Below are 12010 nucleotides of genomic sequence, written 5' to 3'. Positions count from 1 at the left end.
TCATGCCTTTGAGGAACTGAGGCACTCAGCAACTCTTAAAGTCTGTTCCAAGGTTGGTTATGAAATATTTAGAAAAAATATTCTTAAAAACCCTTGCTTTCTCTCCTTCGTGATGAAGGCAGAAACCCATGAGACGTGAAGGAGGACGCAGAGTGAAAAATTTTATTTTTCTCAAATTTGAATGCAAACCACTACAAACGGACTACGTTGAACAAATAAATAAAAGAGTTAAAGTATTGCTTCTTTTTTAAAAATTGAAGACTTGGAGCACAAGTCTTCAATATAAGCGAGCATACCATTTCCTAATACACCTGAAGGGAATGTGCTTTTTTTCTGCGTTTTCGTTTCGGGGAGAAATGCCTCGGAGTGGGACACTAGGTAAGATGTGCAGAAACAAGCGCAGGAGTCTACGGCAGGGGTCCTCAAAAGCTGCTCTTCATAAAAAAGCGGAAAAGACAAATCACACTGTTTACGGTTTGTCACGGTATGGCATCGATTGTGGGGTTCCCTGAAGGCAGGCTAGTCAGTCCCAAAGTACTTTTGTCCAAAGTGTGTCGGGGCCACAGGGTGCACCTCGGTCGTCAAAATGGTGATGTCTGGAAATTCCTGGATGATTGACTTAGCGCCTGAAAACGGTACAAACATTTAACCGAATTAATGCAGAATTATTCAGACAGGGCGAGAGGGGGAATCCTGCCATGACAGAGTCACGACAGAGGAGCCACCATGTGTTCTGTGTGAGTCACTGAACTGAGCCTACCATCCAACTGAACAAGACTGACGCATATGACACCTCCATTATGAGGTCACGAGCCTCATTCTCTCACCACTGGTGAAGAGTAAAATTCCCAAGTTCCTATTGGCTCTGGTGTGGGAGTGGGAGGACTCAGGGGACAGGGCCACTTACCATGAGGGGTGGAGAAGAGGCTGAGGAGGATGATGTGTTTGGGCTGGAGGCCATGTTCGATAAGCACCCTGACAGCCTCGATCACCGTGTTACCTGTGCCTGCAAGGACACCAGCAAAGGAAAAGATCCCACAGTTTAGTTTGCATGAAACCACTCATAGCACATTATGAATGTTCGGGCTTAAACATGACTATTTATTACTGTTTATCTCAGTGAAAAAAGGAAAGGAGCACACTTCTTTACTCAAATTAGTTTTATTAATAATTTTTTCATTGATATTTATGTTCCATTACCCTGTGAATCCCCCAACCTGAGTGCGCATGCTCAGTAACTTTGCTTTACATGTCACGTTTCCTTATACGTAGGTGCTGACAGCATACAATTCTTACCAGAATGAAGGCAAAACTTCCACGCAGACATGATAAGAACAAAGATTAGGGCAGAGGCAAGTGTATTCTTGGAAACAGTAAGGTTCAGATCCCAGATCAGGGACTTCTGTTGAACAATATACTTAAGCTGAACTGCCTCAGTTTACCAATGACTGCAGTATATGACAATACAACATGAAGCTGTATAAATGGATGCTATGTAAAATATATGGTACACAATTAACCCTGGGTAAAGGCTTCCTCTACAGCAGACTCATTTCTCCTCGTAAGGAGCTACCACGGCTTCAGTACCAGAACATGTTCCGTTCAGTTTCCAAGGCAGATTTTACGACTGGGGGGAAAGTAAATCGAACGGCGTTCTCGAGACAGAGGAGTAAACGATAGCCATTACAGCGCTATTCCTGGGGGCCTTCATTATACCATTCATCACCCTCCTGGCCATCCTGCCGGCTACGTATAATCTCTCTCAGAAGGCTGTAATTATCCGCTGCGGGTTAGCGATGCCGAATGTTATGAAGGCATGCAGTGAGCTGCAGGAGTCGGTTCGAAAAGAATCAGACGGTAACTTCCGTGTTAGATGGCTAGGGAACAAAACAAAAGATCGCTGCTGGAAGCCATGCCGGAATGAGAAATATATGGTTCCATTATTTTTTCTGTTTTTTTCCCCCTGTTAATAAAGCATCACCTAATTTGCATTCATAATGGGAACCTACTGTTGGCACTACATTCTGAATACTCATCACAGCCTTCTAAGCCTGCTTTAGTTTAAATCATCTCGTGTTGTGGGGGTTGTTTTATTTTTATTATTGTATCTATTATTGAACATACACTGGGTCATCTCTGAGGAGCGCAAATTACAAAGTTACATTCACTGCAACCTACCTGATCTTAGTGGGAGGGGAGTGGAAACAACTAGCTATGGATTTTTATACCCCTAGGAAGCTAGTGAGTGTGTAGGTCTTAATGAAACATATGAAGCCTAACCAGGAAGCTACTTAAACAAGCAGCTAGGTAGCCATCCAGTCATCCTCCAAAGTTTTTGGACAGGTCTAATTTGCTGACATAAAAAACTGAGCACCATAATGTTTGGGACATATTAATACACTGTAGATGAAAGTAGTCATGTTTTGTACTTTGCAGCATATCCTTTGCATGCAATGGCTGCTTGAAGTCTGTGACCCATAGACATCCCCAGCTATCTTCTCTGTTGGTGCTCTGCCAGGCATGTACTGCAGTAATCTTCAGCTCCTGCTTGATTTGGGGGCTATTTGCGGTTTTCTCTCCAGAAAATGAAACATGTTCAGTTGGATTCAGATCGGAAGAATGACTCAATAATTTTTCAGTTTCTGGCTTTGAAAATCTCATTTGTCACAGTATGTTTGGGATCATTGTCTTCCTGTAGGTTGAAGCGCCGTCCAATGAGTTTGGAGGCATTTGGTTGAATCTGAGCAGATAAGATGCATCTGGACACTTCAGAATTCATTCTGCTGCTGTTATCAGCAGCTACAACATCAAAGACAAGTGAGCCAATACCTGTGGCAACATGCCCAAACCGTAACACCCTCACCACCATGTTTCACAGATGAGGCCTTGTATCTTGGGCATTTCCTTCAGGCCTCCACACTTTGCTCAAGCCATCATTCCGATACAAGTGAACCTTGGTCTCATCTGTCCACAAGCCCTTTCCAGACCTATGCAGACTGATTTCGGTTCTTAGCAAACTCTAATCTGGCCCTCCTATTTTTGCAGCTGACTAGTAGTGTGCATCTTGCAGTGTAGCCTCTGTAGTTCAGTTTGTGAAGCCTTCTGCATACAGTAGTTACTGACACATCCATGACTGCCTGATTTGTCAGACAGGTGTTTGGAGTTAGAATTCTTCAGTCATCAACAGTAGAGGTCTTCCTTGGCCTACCAGGCCCTATGTGATTACTGAGCCCACCAGTGCTCTTTCTTCTTTATGATGTTCCAAACTGTTGATTTTGGTACGCGCAAGGTGTGGCCTATGTCTCTGACTGTGTTTGTTTTATTTGTCAGCCTCATAATGGCTTCCTTGACTTTTATTGACACAACTCTGGTCTTTTTTTAAAACACCCTTTGAAAAAAAAAACACTGTGCCGCCCCATATTTTTGGTCTTTGCACCCTTCAATTGGTAACAGTTGCTGTCATTAAGTAGATCCAAATGTTGTTATTGTACTTTCCCTGTGTTCAAAACGCAACTTCCAGTGTCCCCATAGTCCCATTGCATCCTCCATCCCCATATACTGTCCTTCACCGTGACCCATACTCACTCAGAATGGGGTACATGAGCAGCACCTTCCTCCTGTATATATCGGGCGGGAACTTGGCGTAGAAGACTTTGGCCTTCTGGGTGTCCTCGTCGCTCTGAATGAGGATCTTACCGATGCGGATTGATCTGCAGCAGTCTCTCAGGCCCTGTTCCATGGCCTCGCCTATTTACATAAGAGCAGAAGGAAAGCAGGGTGGTTAAGGATGTCATATAGTGTGTCTGCCTCTCAGAGGGAAGTAGGAAGCACTGTGTCCTATACTATAATCCCTGGATGTACACTTGAGTACAAATTCTGAGTATGCATATAATGCATACCTGTGCGTGCCGTTCCTTCCCAGAGATTACCGCGCTAAACATAGCAACCACCAGTGAAATGCAGAAATTTGTTAATGAAAGTACCATTATGAAATTAATTTTCGATAGCAAATTATTTTCTATTTCTGATATACAACATGAAATATTGGATTGAACCTTAAGTGACAGTGGCAATAACTAAGACAAAACAGCCACAGATTAGCTATAATCTGTTCTCTATCATAGCTAGTTAAAAGTTAGCTAACAACATTGATGTACTGAAACATTGACTTGTTCATCAGCTGTAATTATATAGTTAATTATAATGAGTTATTTCACTTGGTAGCTGGTGGAACCTGGCTAATAAGCACATTCACATTGATGCAAGCAACCGCTCAGTACTTGTAGGAGTACAGTACATTTGTTTTTCCTGTCTGACCAGAGGCGTTCTGATACTAGTGATGACGTTATCAAGGGTGCTCAAAATGTAACAAAATGAAGCAACTTGTGCTCCTACATACTGTGAAATGCAATCTAGCTGTACTATGCTTGGAAGAATGTAATAGCAAGTAGGAAAGTACACAGAACTCAAGTATGCGCAACAGAACGCAGTCCTTGTCTGTCTGCAATCATGCGTTTGCCTGCTTATGGGAACTGGGATGCTACATAACCACCGGTCAGGAAGAAGCCTGAGGCTCTACACACCTGCATGTCGGATGAAGCTATATCCACCAACCAGCCATGTGTCAGGCTTGCCTTGTTCAGTCAGCCTTAAAGGCCTGAAATGCATCTGGTAAGCAAGACTGGGGAAAGCAGAACACTCTAAATAGCGGTCTCCCACAGAGTAGCAGGAAACGCTGGACCACTCAGAGGAGAACTCTCAGTCTGAATGCACTATTCTGCTCTCAATTTGCAACACAAAGTAGTCCTGTACATATAGGACACTTGTAGGCACAGAATAAAAAATTATATATAACCTGAGTGATGTGTAAAGCACTTAGCCACGTCTACTGCCCTGTAGCCACTTCAACTTGTGTGAAAAACAACTGGACTCATGACTGCCATCTGTCCCCACCAGTGACTCACCACTTCTCATAATGCTGACCCCACAGTTACCCTTCTCAAACTTGACACCGTCGTACTTGTGCCCTGGAGGAAGAAACAAAAAAGAGGTCAAAAAGCTAAGCACCCCACCCAGTTTGACTGATGTCTTCGGGAACAAAATATATCTTAAACTTGAACATGATTGGCTCACCTGTGGGAGTGGTTACGGTGCACTCAGAATAGGGCAGCTGATTGAGTCCTTGTTCAACCACGAGTCTGATCTGTGGACCAAACCAGTCAAAGTGTTAATCAAAGTGTTAATGGTATTAATCTAATCAAACCAGCCAGTGTTAATCTTAGCTGAATGTGGACAGTGACAGCTCACAAAATAACCTGGTGGCTATGCAAAGGTCAACTTGAAAAGCTTACATTTAACATGTTAGTATTTTTTGGGCCTTACAGGTAAGTGAACATAAAGTTAATAATTATGCTCTAAGCACACTGTGTTTTACCATTTGCAGAGACAAAAAACTTGTGGGAACTGCACGATTGCAGCACTTAAATGCATGATGGCCTAGAGGCCCAACAGTCTATGAAAAAAGATAGAATATTGATTTGTAAATGATGTGTGACAAAACTGACGAGAAAACCGCTCATTGCAATGCAACTGATCAGTAAACAGTGACAAATCCCAAAACTAGGGATTGTGTGTGTGAACATATATAAACATCAACATGCTCTTACAAACGCACACAACTACAAAGCCATATAATCTTACCAGCCGGTCCGCGCAAAACACAAAATCACCCCTGCTGGTTTTCCTGTCAAAAAAAACAACAACAAAAAACTCATAACTAATTGGACAGGAAACCAGTCATCCCCTGTGAACCTGACAGCCTGGTGACTTACTGCACCTGTCAATAGATCTCAAAGGGGAAAAGACGGGGAACAAACAGATGGCATTACACCATTGTACTGTAACATTAATTTGTTTACCGATTTTTTATTTATTTATTTTTTACGGACAGTGGGGACCAAAAATCTGAGGACACAACCAAGTCACTTATCAAGGAATAATGCAATATGATGCTCACATTACACTTCTTATTCAAGAATATGTTATTGATATAAAAGTATGTTTAATAGCAAATGAACATTAGTACATTATTCATCAATACGAACTCATTCCAACTTAGATTTCAAAGAACATGAACTCATGGCAAGGTCTTTTTGCATGAAGTATCACTACTTGGCAAAGTGACGCAGCTTTCAAATAATAATCGACTCAGTTATTTTCAATGTCATGGTGCATCAGTGTTATGACACCTGTCATAGTGAGCTTTCTATATAGATTATGTCAGTTATGTCATAACACAAACTGCAGATTGTATCTTAACAACGTTATGTCATAGTTATGAATGCACACTTCATGACAGGTATTATGTCATGGTAATGGCACTGTCATTTCCATGTCATGATGGCTACTGTCAAATAAAATGTTATACTCCTCAATTCCTTGAAAATGCTAGTTATTTGATTTAGTACCTTCATCTTCATACTTCTAAAAGTTTATTTGCACTTATGCTCTGTTTTATACAACATGTATTACAATGTATTTCAGTCAGCCATTAATTATTTGTGAAATTAGTCTTGCATTTAAAGGCAGGACTCTGATCATATCGTAGTTTTAATAGGCCATAAATTGTCTGATATTCTCATACCTTTTAAAATTTTGCCTTTTGTAAATTAAAATGAATTCGATTTTTCTTTAAATTGGTCAGTTTCTTACAGGCTCTCCTTACTGCCTTACTCCACAAACGGTGCGAAACCTTATCCTCATCATCCTATTCAGACCCCACAGCAATTCCTGCGTTGAAAGCAAAAATATACAGCCAATGTCTTGAGTTGCAGGCACTCTTTAGCTTCTATCTAAATTGCTAGTTTACGAGAATGGCCTTGGCTACCGACATACCAATATTTTGGATACTACCTTATCTTGCGCATGCTGTGTGAATTGGTAGGCTTTGCCAGCCATACTTTTTAAAACCTGGATTAAATATCACAGTATGTTGCTACAATATTCAAATTTACAGGCATAGTTCACGCTACCCGCTACTGATAATTCTTTCTCGATCAAACATCTGGATGATCGCTGTCACTCACGTCACAATACCGCGGGGCACGACTCACATGTCTCTTATGATAGTCTGCAATTCTCGTATTTGGTCATTCAGTGGTAACAGTTTCAGCTGCGGGTCGAGTTGAACTTGCGCTTCAGTGTTGAGCCCGTTTTCATTTGTTTCCTTCACTTCCTGAAGTCCGCTGGCCGAAACCGCGGAGATGCTGGCGTTGCTATTCGCAAACCTAACCTGCTTCATGATAGCGTGGTCTTGGTTGACATTATTTGTCTGCTGGTTGTGGCAAGGCATGTTATTCTCTATAACGATACTGTCCTCGAAATACGTTTCCATATAACAGAAACGACTGTTTAGAATTGATATCTTTAACTTTCTAATTCCTATTTTTAAGTATAAAAAATGAAAATAGCTGCCCCCTAGCCATGTACTGTAAATGCCCTCGCTACTTTCCCTGGTGGAAATCAAGACCTCAGTCTGTCCTGGAAGAAAAAACAGTAACAGGATATGTAATCATCAGCCAATATCTGGCGCCTGAATGGACAGAAGCATAGTCAATCAAAAGACCGGCCCCATCGTGCCCGCGCATTTTACGACAGCTGCTGACGTACAAGGCTTAGTGACGTATAGAGCCAAAAGAGCACTTCGGGAAGTGTAGTTTAAAAGCTTAGTATTTTTGTACGTTTGTCAGTATCATCCATCATCCTGGTATCATCATTCAGGTGATCATCCCTCATCTGCCGTTGTGTTTAGTCTTGGAACTGGAGTTCTATGTTGCGCCCGGAGAAAATGCTTTTTAATGCTTTGCATGTATTATTTGTTCCTTACATATTTTTGCATGGAAATTTTTTACTTAGTCTATGCATTTTAAATTCCAAATCATTAGCTCAGCGGCATGACAGTGCTTGTATTTTCATTTTCTGAGAAATGCAGTGTCAGTAAATGTATCTTCTTTGAATGAGCAAATTGTCTTCCACTTCATCCATTCACATTATTTTCAAATCATAAAACGATATTCATATGAATGTGCTAACTTGCACGGTTTTACACTATGCAATGCTTCACCTCAAAGATTCAATTAGAGTTCTATGTGAATGTGTATTTGTCTGCTCCAGAGTACACAGTTATGATAGGTGTCGGACACCCAAACATGTTGGCACGGTCATGCTGGTGGGGGTGTAAGTGCAAATCCAATTGAACACCTATGTGAAATTTTGGACCGACGTGTCAGACAGTGCTCTCCACCATCATCATCAAAACACCAAATGAGGGAATATCTTTTGGAAGAATGGTGTCCCATCCCTCCAGTAGAGTTCCGGAGACTTGTAGAATCTACGCTAAGGCGCATTGAAGCTGTTCTGGCAGCTCGTGGTGGCCCAACACTGAAACACTTGGATTTTCCGTTAATTTGTCTGCATGTGTTTGTGCTGTTCTTTTCCATTAATAAACCATTTTGTTATAATTCAATTCTTTGTAAATTTCATTATTAGTATAACTTTTTTATAGGTTTTGACATATGAGTCTAGGTAGACTGACATTGACTGATCAGAACGAATAAGTTAAAAGTAAATTAACTCTTGTTAACTACAGCATCATACAGCTGCTAGTGATAGGAGGGTCATGTCTCATAATAAACCCCATAATGGGAGAAGCTGTCAACCAGTGATTTTTTGGAACAAGTTTTTTATTTGTTACTTTGTGTCGATTGGCCTGAATCACTGAATTACAGATAACTTTTGGTAGTTCAGCCCATTTTTGCTTTTATGAAACCTCACACGGACTATCTTTACGCTAACAACTGCTACCAACAGTTTGTGGCTGCTCGGGCCCCGTGGTCTGTGTAGAGACACCTACATCCCACAATACTTCTGCCCTTGTTTCCGGACAGCCCCCTTTTGATTCAACATGGCGCCGCTGATAGTTCCCCTGCAATGTGGATTTTACTTTCAAAGACGAAAACTTGCACTTTTACTTCAACAGACAAGCTCATATCACATATTCAGACATGGCGATGACAGGAGAAGCCGAGCCTATCACAAACAAAACAAGACATTCCAGGTAACAAGGTTACAAGCCGGCTAGCTAGCTAGCTAAGTTACAAATTTGATTACTACATTACGGAATGTTGTTGATAGCTAGCTAGGGCAAGGTATATGTCACAAGGACATATTGCTGTTCTTAGCTGGGTCGGCTGGACTAACCTTTGGACGCAAGAGCTCTTGCGAATGTCAGCTTAAAATGCCACCGACCACTGGTTTACTGTTGTTACTGTTAGTGTTAGAACTGACTTGCTGGCTAAGTGACTGCAGTAGCTAACTGTTGTAGTAGTCTAGTTTACGCTACAGTAGTAGACTAGGTCTAACTCGCTGGCTGTATAACCATGGCTAACTTACCCAATTAACTAATGTGAGGTACTCTTAAACATTAACCAAGATAGCGTAGCTTCGCTAACAGTGAGCTTGAGAGTTGTGTCGCTAGAACATTCTTGTGAAATTAGCTACCACTGACTGGTTAAAATGATGAAATGAGTATAGGTAGCTAAAGCCGCGTTTCCACCGCAGGAACTATACCCCGGAACTAGGAACCTTTTGAGGAACTCAGTGCGTTTCCACCGCAGGAACTAGGGTCTAAATTTAGTTCTGGGGGCTTTGTTTTACCCCCCAAAACGTTCCTGCTCGAGGGGTAGTACTTTCCGAAAGTACAGGAACCTTTTGGGTGGAGCTTGCAGCGCTGAACATTTCTGATTGGTCGAGTACTCGTAGCATTTTGTGTTGTATTTATTTTCCGCCATTACCCGCAATGTTTGAAAATACGCAGCGGCAAACCAATTTATTTTCATAATAACTTCAAATCAAACTTGTATGTTATGCGGCGCAGTAGCCTACTTTTGGTTATAGCCTGTCAACGTCTTGGAATTATAACGTGTGCTCTTCTGTTCTTTTCTTGCTTTAGTATTCGTTTTATAAAATGCTAAGCATTCGTGCTGGGACAGCATATTACGTAGGCTACCAAAACATTCAAACGGATTAATTCGGTTGCTGAATATTTTCTTCCGGGTTTTCTTTGTTAGCCCGTTGTAATTGACTCAAAACGTTTGATACAGTTATGTGAGGTATGCGGTAGTTCTGCATAATTAACATTGGTGATACAGTACAAGCAAACTGGAAATCACCTTCCGCACTTTTTATCCGGGTAAAATAACAGGTTAATTCTAGTAATCTTCGCTTTAGCTTTTTCAGACTGCCGTAATTTTACTCAATTTTACTGCTATTTTTCAATTCCACGAAAAGACCAGGAAGACTATGGACTCATTTATGGTGCATGGTTCGCATCTGGAGGGCACACTTCGCTGCTCGGCTAGCAGTAACTTCGAAGGAAAGCAAACGGTGGCTGTACCACTACTAATTTACATTTTCACGCAAGTCCGAGTTTTCGTTCTATTCTTGTCATTTTGCGATTAGCCTATATGGAATTGACAACGAGAAAGTAATAAAACAGCAAATTGTTTACAACGTGTGCATGTTTTCTGCTGTTAATGAATGTGTTTGAGAGGATATATGAAAATCAATAAATACAAAAGTAACCATATATAGTCATTGTTGCTAACCCGTTGTATATAAGTGGAATAAACCCCTCCGGGCTGTCCCGGTTATTAGAAAATAATGTAGGCTACTTCGGTGATAGTATGGGGTTACAGAAGAAATCATATGACAGATGGACCGACGACAACGTCAGTGGGCTAATTTGCCTAATCTTCGCGGTACTTTAGACCCCGGTGGAAACGCAGACAACCATTGGCTGAAGGAACCTTTTAGTTCCTGGTAAAGTAGTTCCTGGGACTGAAAGTTCCGGGTAATTTTGGTGGAAACGCGGCTTTGGAGATCAAACTGGAAAACGCTGGCAACTAATGTTCGAGTTAGTTAGCAACTATACCTCGCCAATTTACATAAACTAGACCTATATAACCTGTGGTACAGACTGGTGATTGTTAACGTTAGTTAAACCGTCTAGATTTTAAACTATAAAGCAGAAAGGGTTCCCATGTAAATGGCGAGAAACTAGTTGGCTAACGAACCCTGTCGGTTTTCTGCCATTTGTAACGTCAGCTTGTCGCCTACAACTAGTAGACTACAAGTGTGACTTAGCTCGTCTAACGTTACTAGCAAGCTAATGTTAGACAAGATAATCAACATATAATCAAGGCCTTTTAAGTTAACACTAACTTATAATGGAAATAAACCTTCATCCCATAGAGCTAGCATGGATCTGTGAAATATTTCCGAACTAGTCTACTTCGCTTGCGAGTTCGGTAGACTAGCTTAGTTATCCTGAGTGCCTTGTAAATTGTATTTTCTTGGCTATCGTTATGTTGTCTGAACAGGAAACGGTAGTTTTTGCTAGTCTAGAAATATTAAACTACAACCTACGTTAAACATCATATGCGTGCAGTTCTTTTGATAGTAAGAATGAATGTAGTCTGTTTCATTAACTTTTAAGTCTCGTTTTTAACGATCAGTTTGATTCAAACGATGCTACCTTTTAAATGAGAGACCAGGGCCAGAGTCACATGATAAACTGCAACAGAATAGATTCTTAGCGAAGTCACATTTTGCAAGTTGTGCTTTTGAGATAAGCTACTTGAGCACTCTTGGACTGGGTGATCTGCCATTGCCATGTAGCCCCACCTAAACGAGTCATGAGTATGCTTTTGTATTCAAAGAGAATTTAGGAATGTTGTCTTTATCGCTGTCACCGACATCGCACGCAACCAGGAATCAGTTGTGGCACAATTAAGTAGCCATACTAGCCAACGGTAGACGATAGTGGTTGCATCCGTAGTTGCCTCGTATTGTTCAAACTGCTGTGATGCCTCTGTGTGTACGTGAGCTAATGTTACCACCGATACTTTGGGTTACTGCCAGATATTTTATTTCTGTATACTGTTCATCCGTT

The 12010-nt window shown here is 41.2% G+C and overlaps 2 protein-coding genes across 2 annotated transcripts in view; one reads left to right on the top strand and one right to left on the bottom strand.

Moving 5' to 3' along the window:
- Positions 1–148: 148 nt before the first annotated feature.
- On the bottom strand, positions 149–7555 carry uprt (uracil phosphoribosyltransferase (FUR1) homolog (S. cerevisiae)). The gene is made up of 7 exons (XM_035409686.1): positions 7113–7555; positions 5701–5743; positions 5134–5203; positions 4965–5027; positions 3586–3747; positions 908–1006; positions 149–626 (listed from the first exon to the last, which is right to left on the bottom strand). Exons 1-7 carry the CDS (start codon positions 7391–7393, stop codon positions 520–522), a joined length of 825 nt encoding a protein of 274 aa, XP_035265577.1. The 5' UTR covers positions 7394–7555; the 3' UTR covers positions 149–519.
- A 1381-nt stretch (positions 7556–8936) lies between these two features.
- Positions 8937–12010, top strand: part of abcb7 (ATP-binding cassette, sub-family B (MDR/TAP), member 7) — a 39393-nt gene continuing 36319 nt past the window's right edge. The window contains exon 1 of the mRNA XM_035409822.1: positions 8937–9115. Within this exon, the coding sequence (XP_035265713.1) occupies positions 8963–9115 (153 nt within the window). The 5' untranslated portion in view covers positions 8937–8962. The remainder of the gene's footprint in view (positions 9116–12010) is intronic.

Source organism: Anguilla anguilla, chromosome 3, assembly GCF_013347855.1.
Source record: "Anguilla anguilla isolate fAngAng1 chromosome 3, fAngAng1.pri, whole genome shotgun sequence".
NCBI classification, from domain to species: Eukaryota; Metazoa; Chordata; class Actinopteri; order Anguilliformes; family Anguillidae; genus Anguilla; species Anguilla anguilla.
The sequence above is the reverse complement of the archived record's forward strand: the minus strand, read 5'-3'. Positions and strand labels throughout refer to the sequence as shown.

Excerpts from the sequence above, each read along its gene's own strand:
- uprt (XM_035409686.1), bottom strand. The coding sequence starts at position 7,393 with ATGGAAACGTATTTCGAGGACAGTATCGTTATAGAGAATAACATGCCT. Across the intron at positions 5,744-7,112 it reads CAGACTATCATAAGAGACAT|GAAAACCAGCAGGGGTGATT; the intron begins GTGAGTCGTGCC and ends TTTTTTTGACAG. Across the intron at positions 3,748-4,964 it reads GGTCAGCATTATGAGAAGTG|GCGAGGCCATGGAACAGGGC; the intron begins GTGAGTCACTGG and ends TTATGTAAATAG.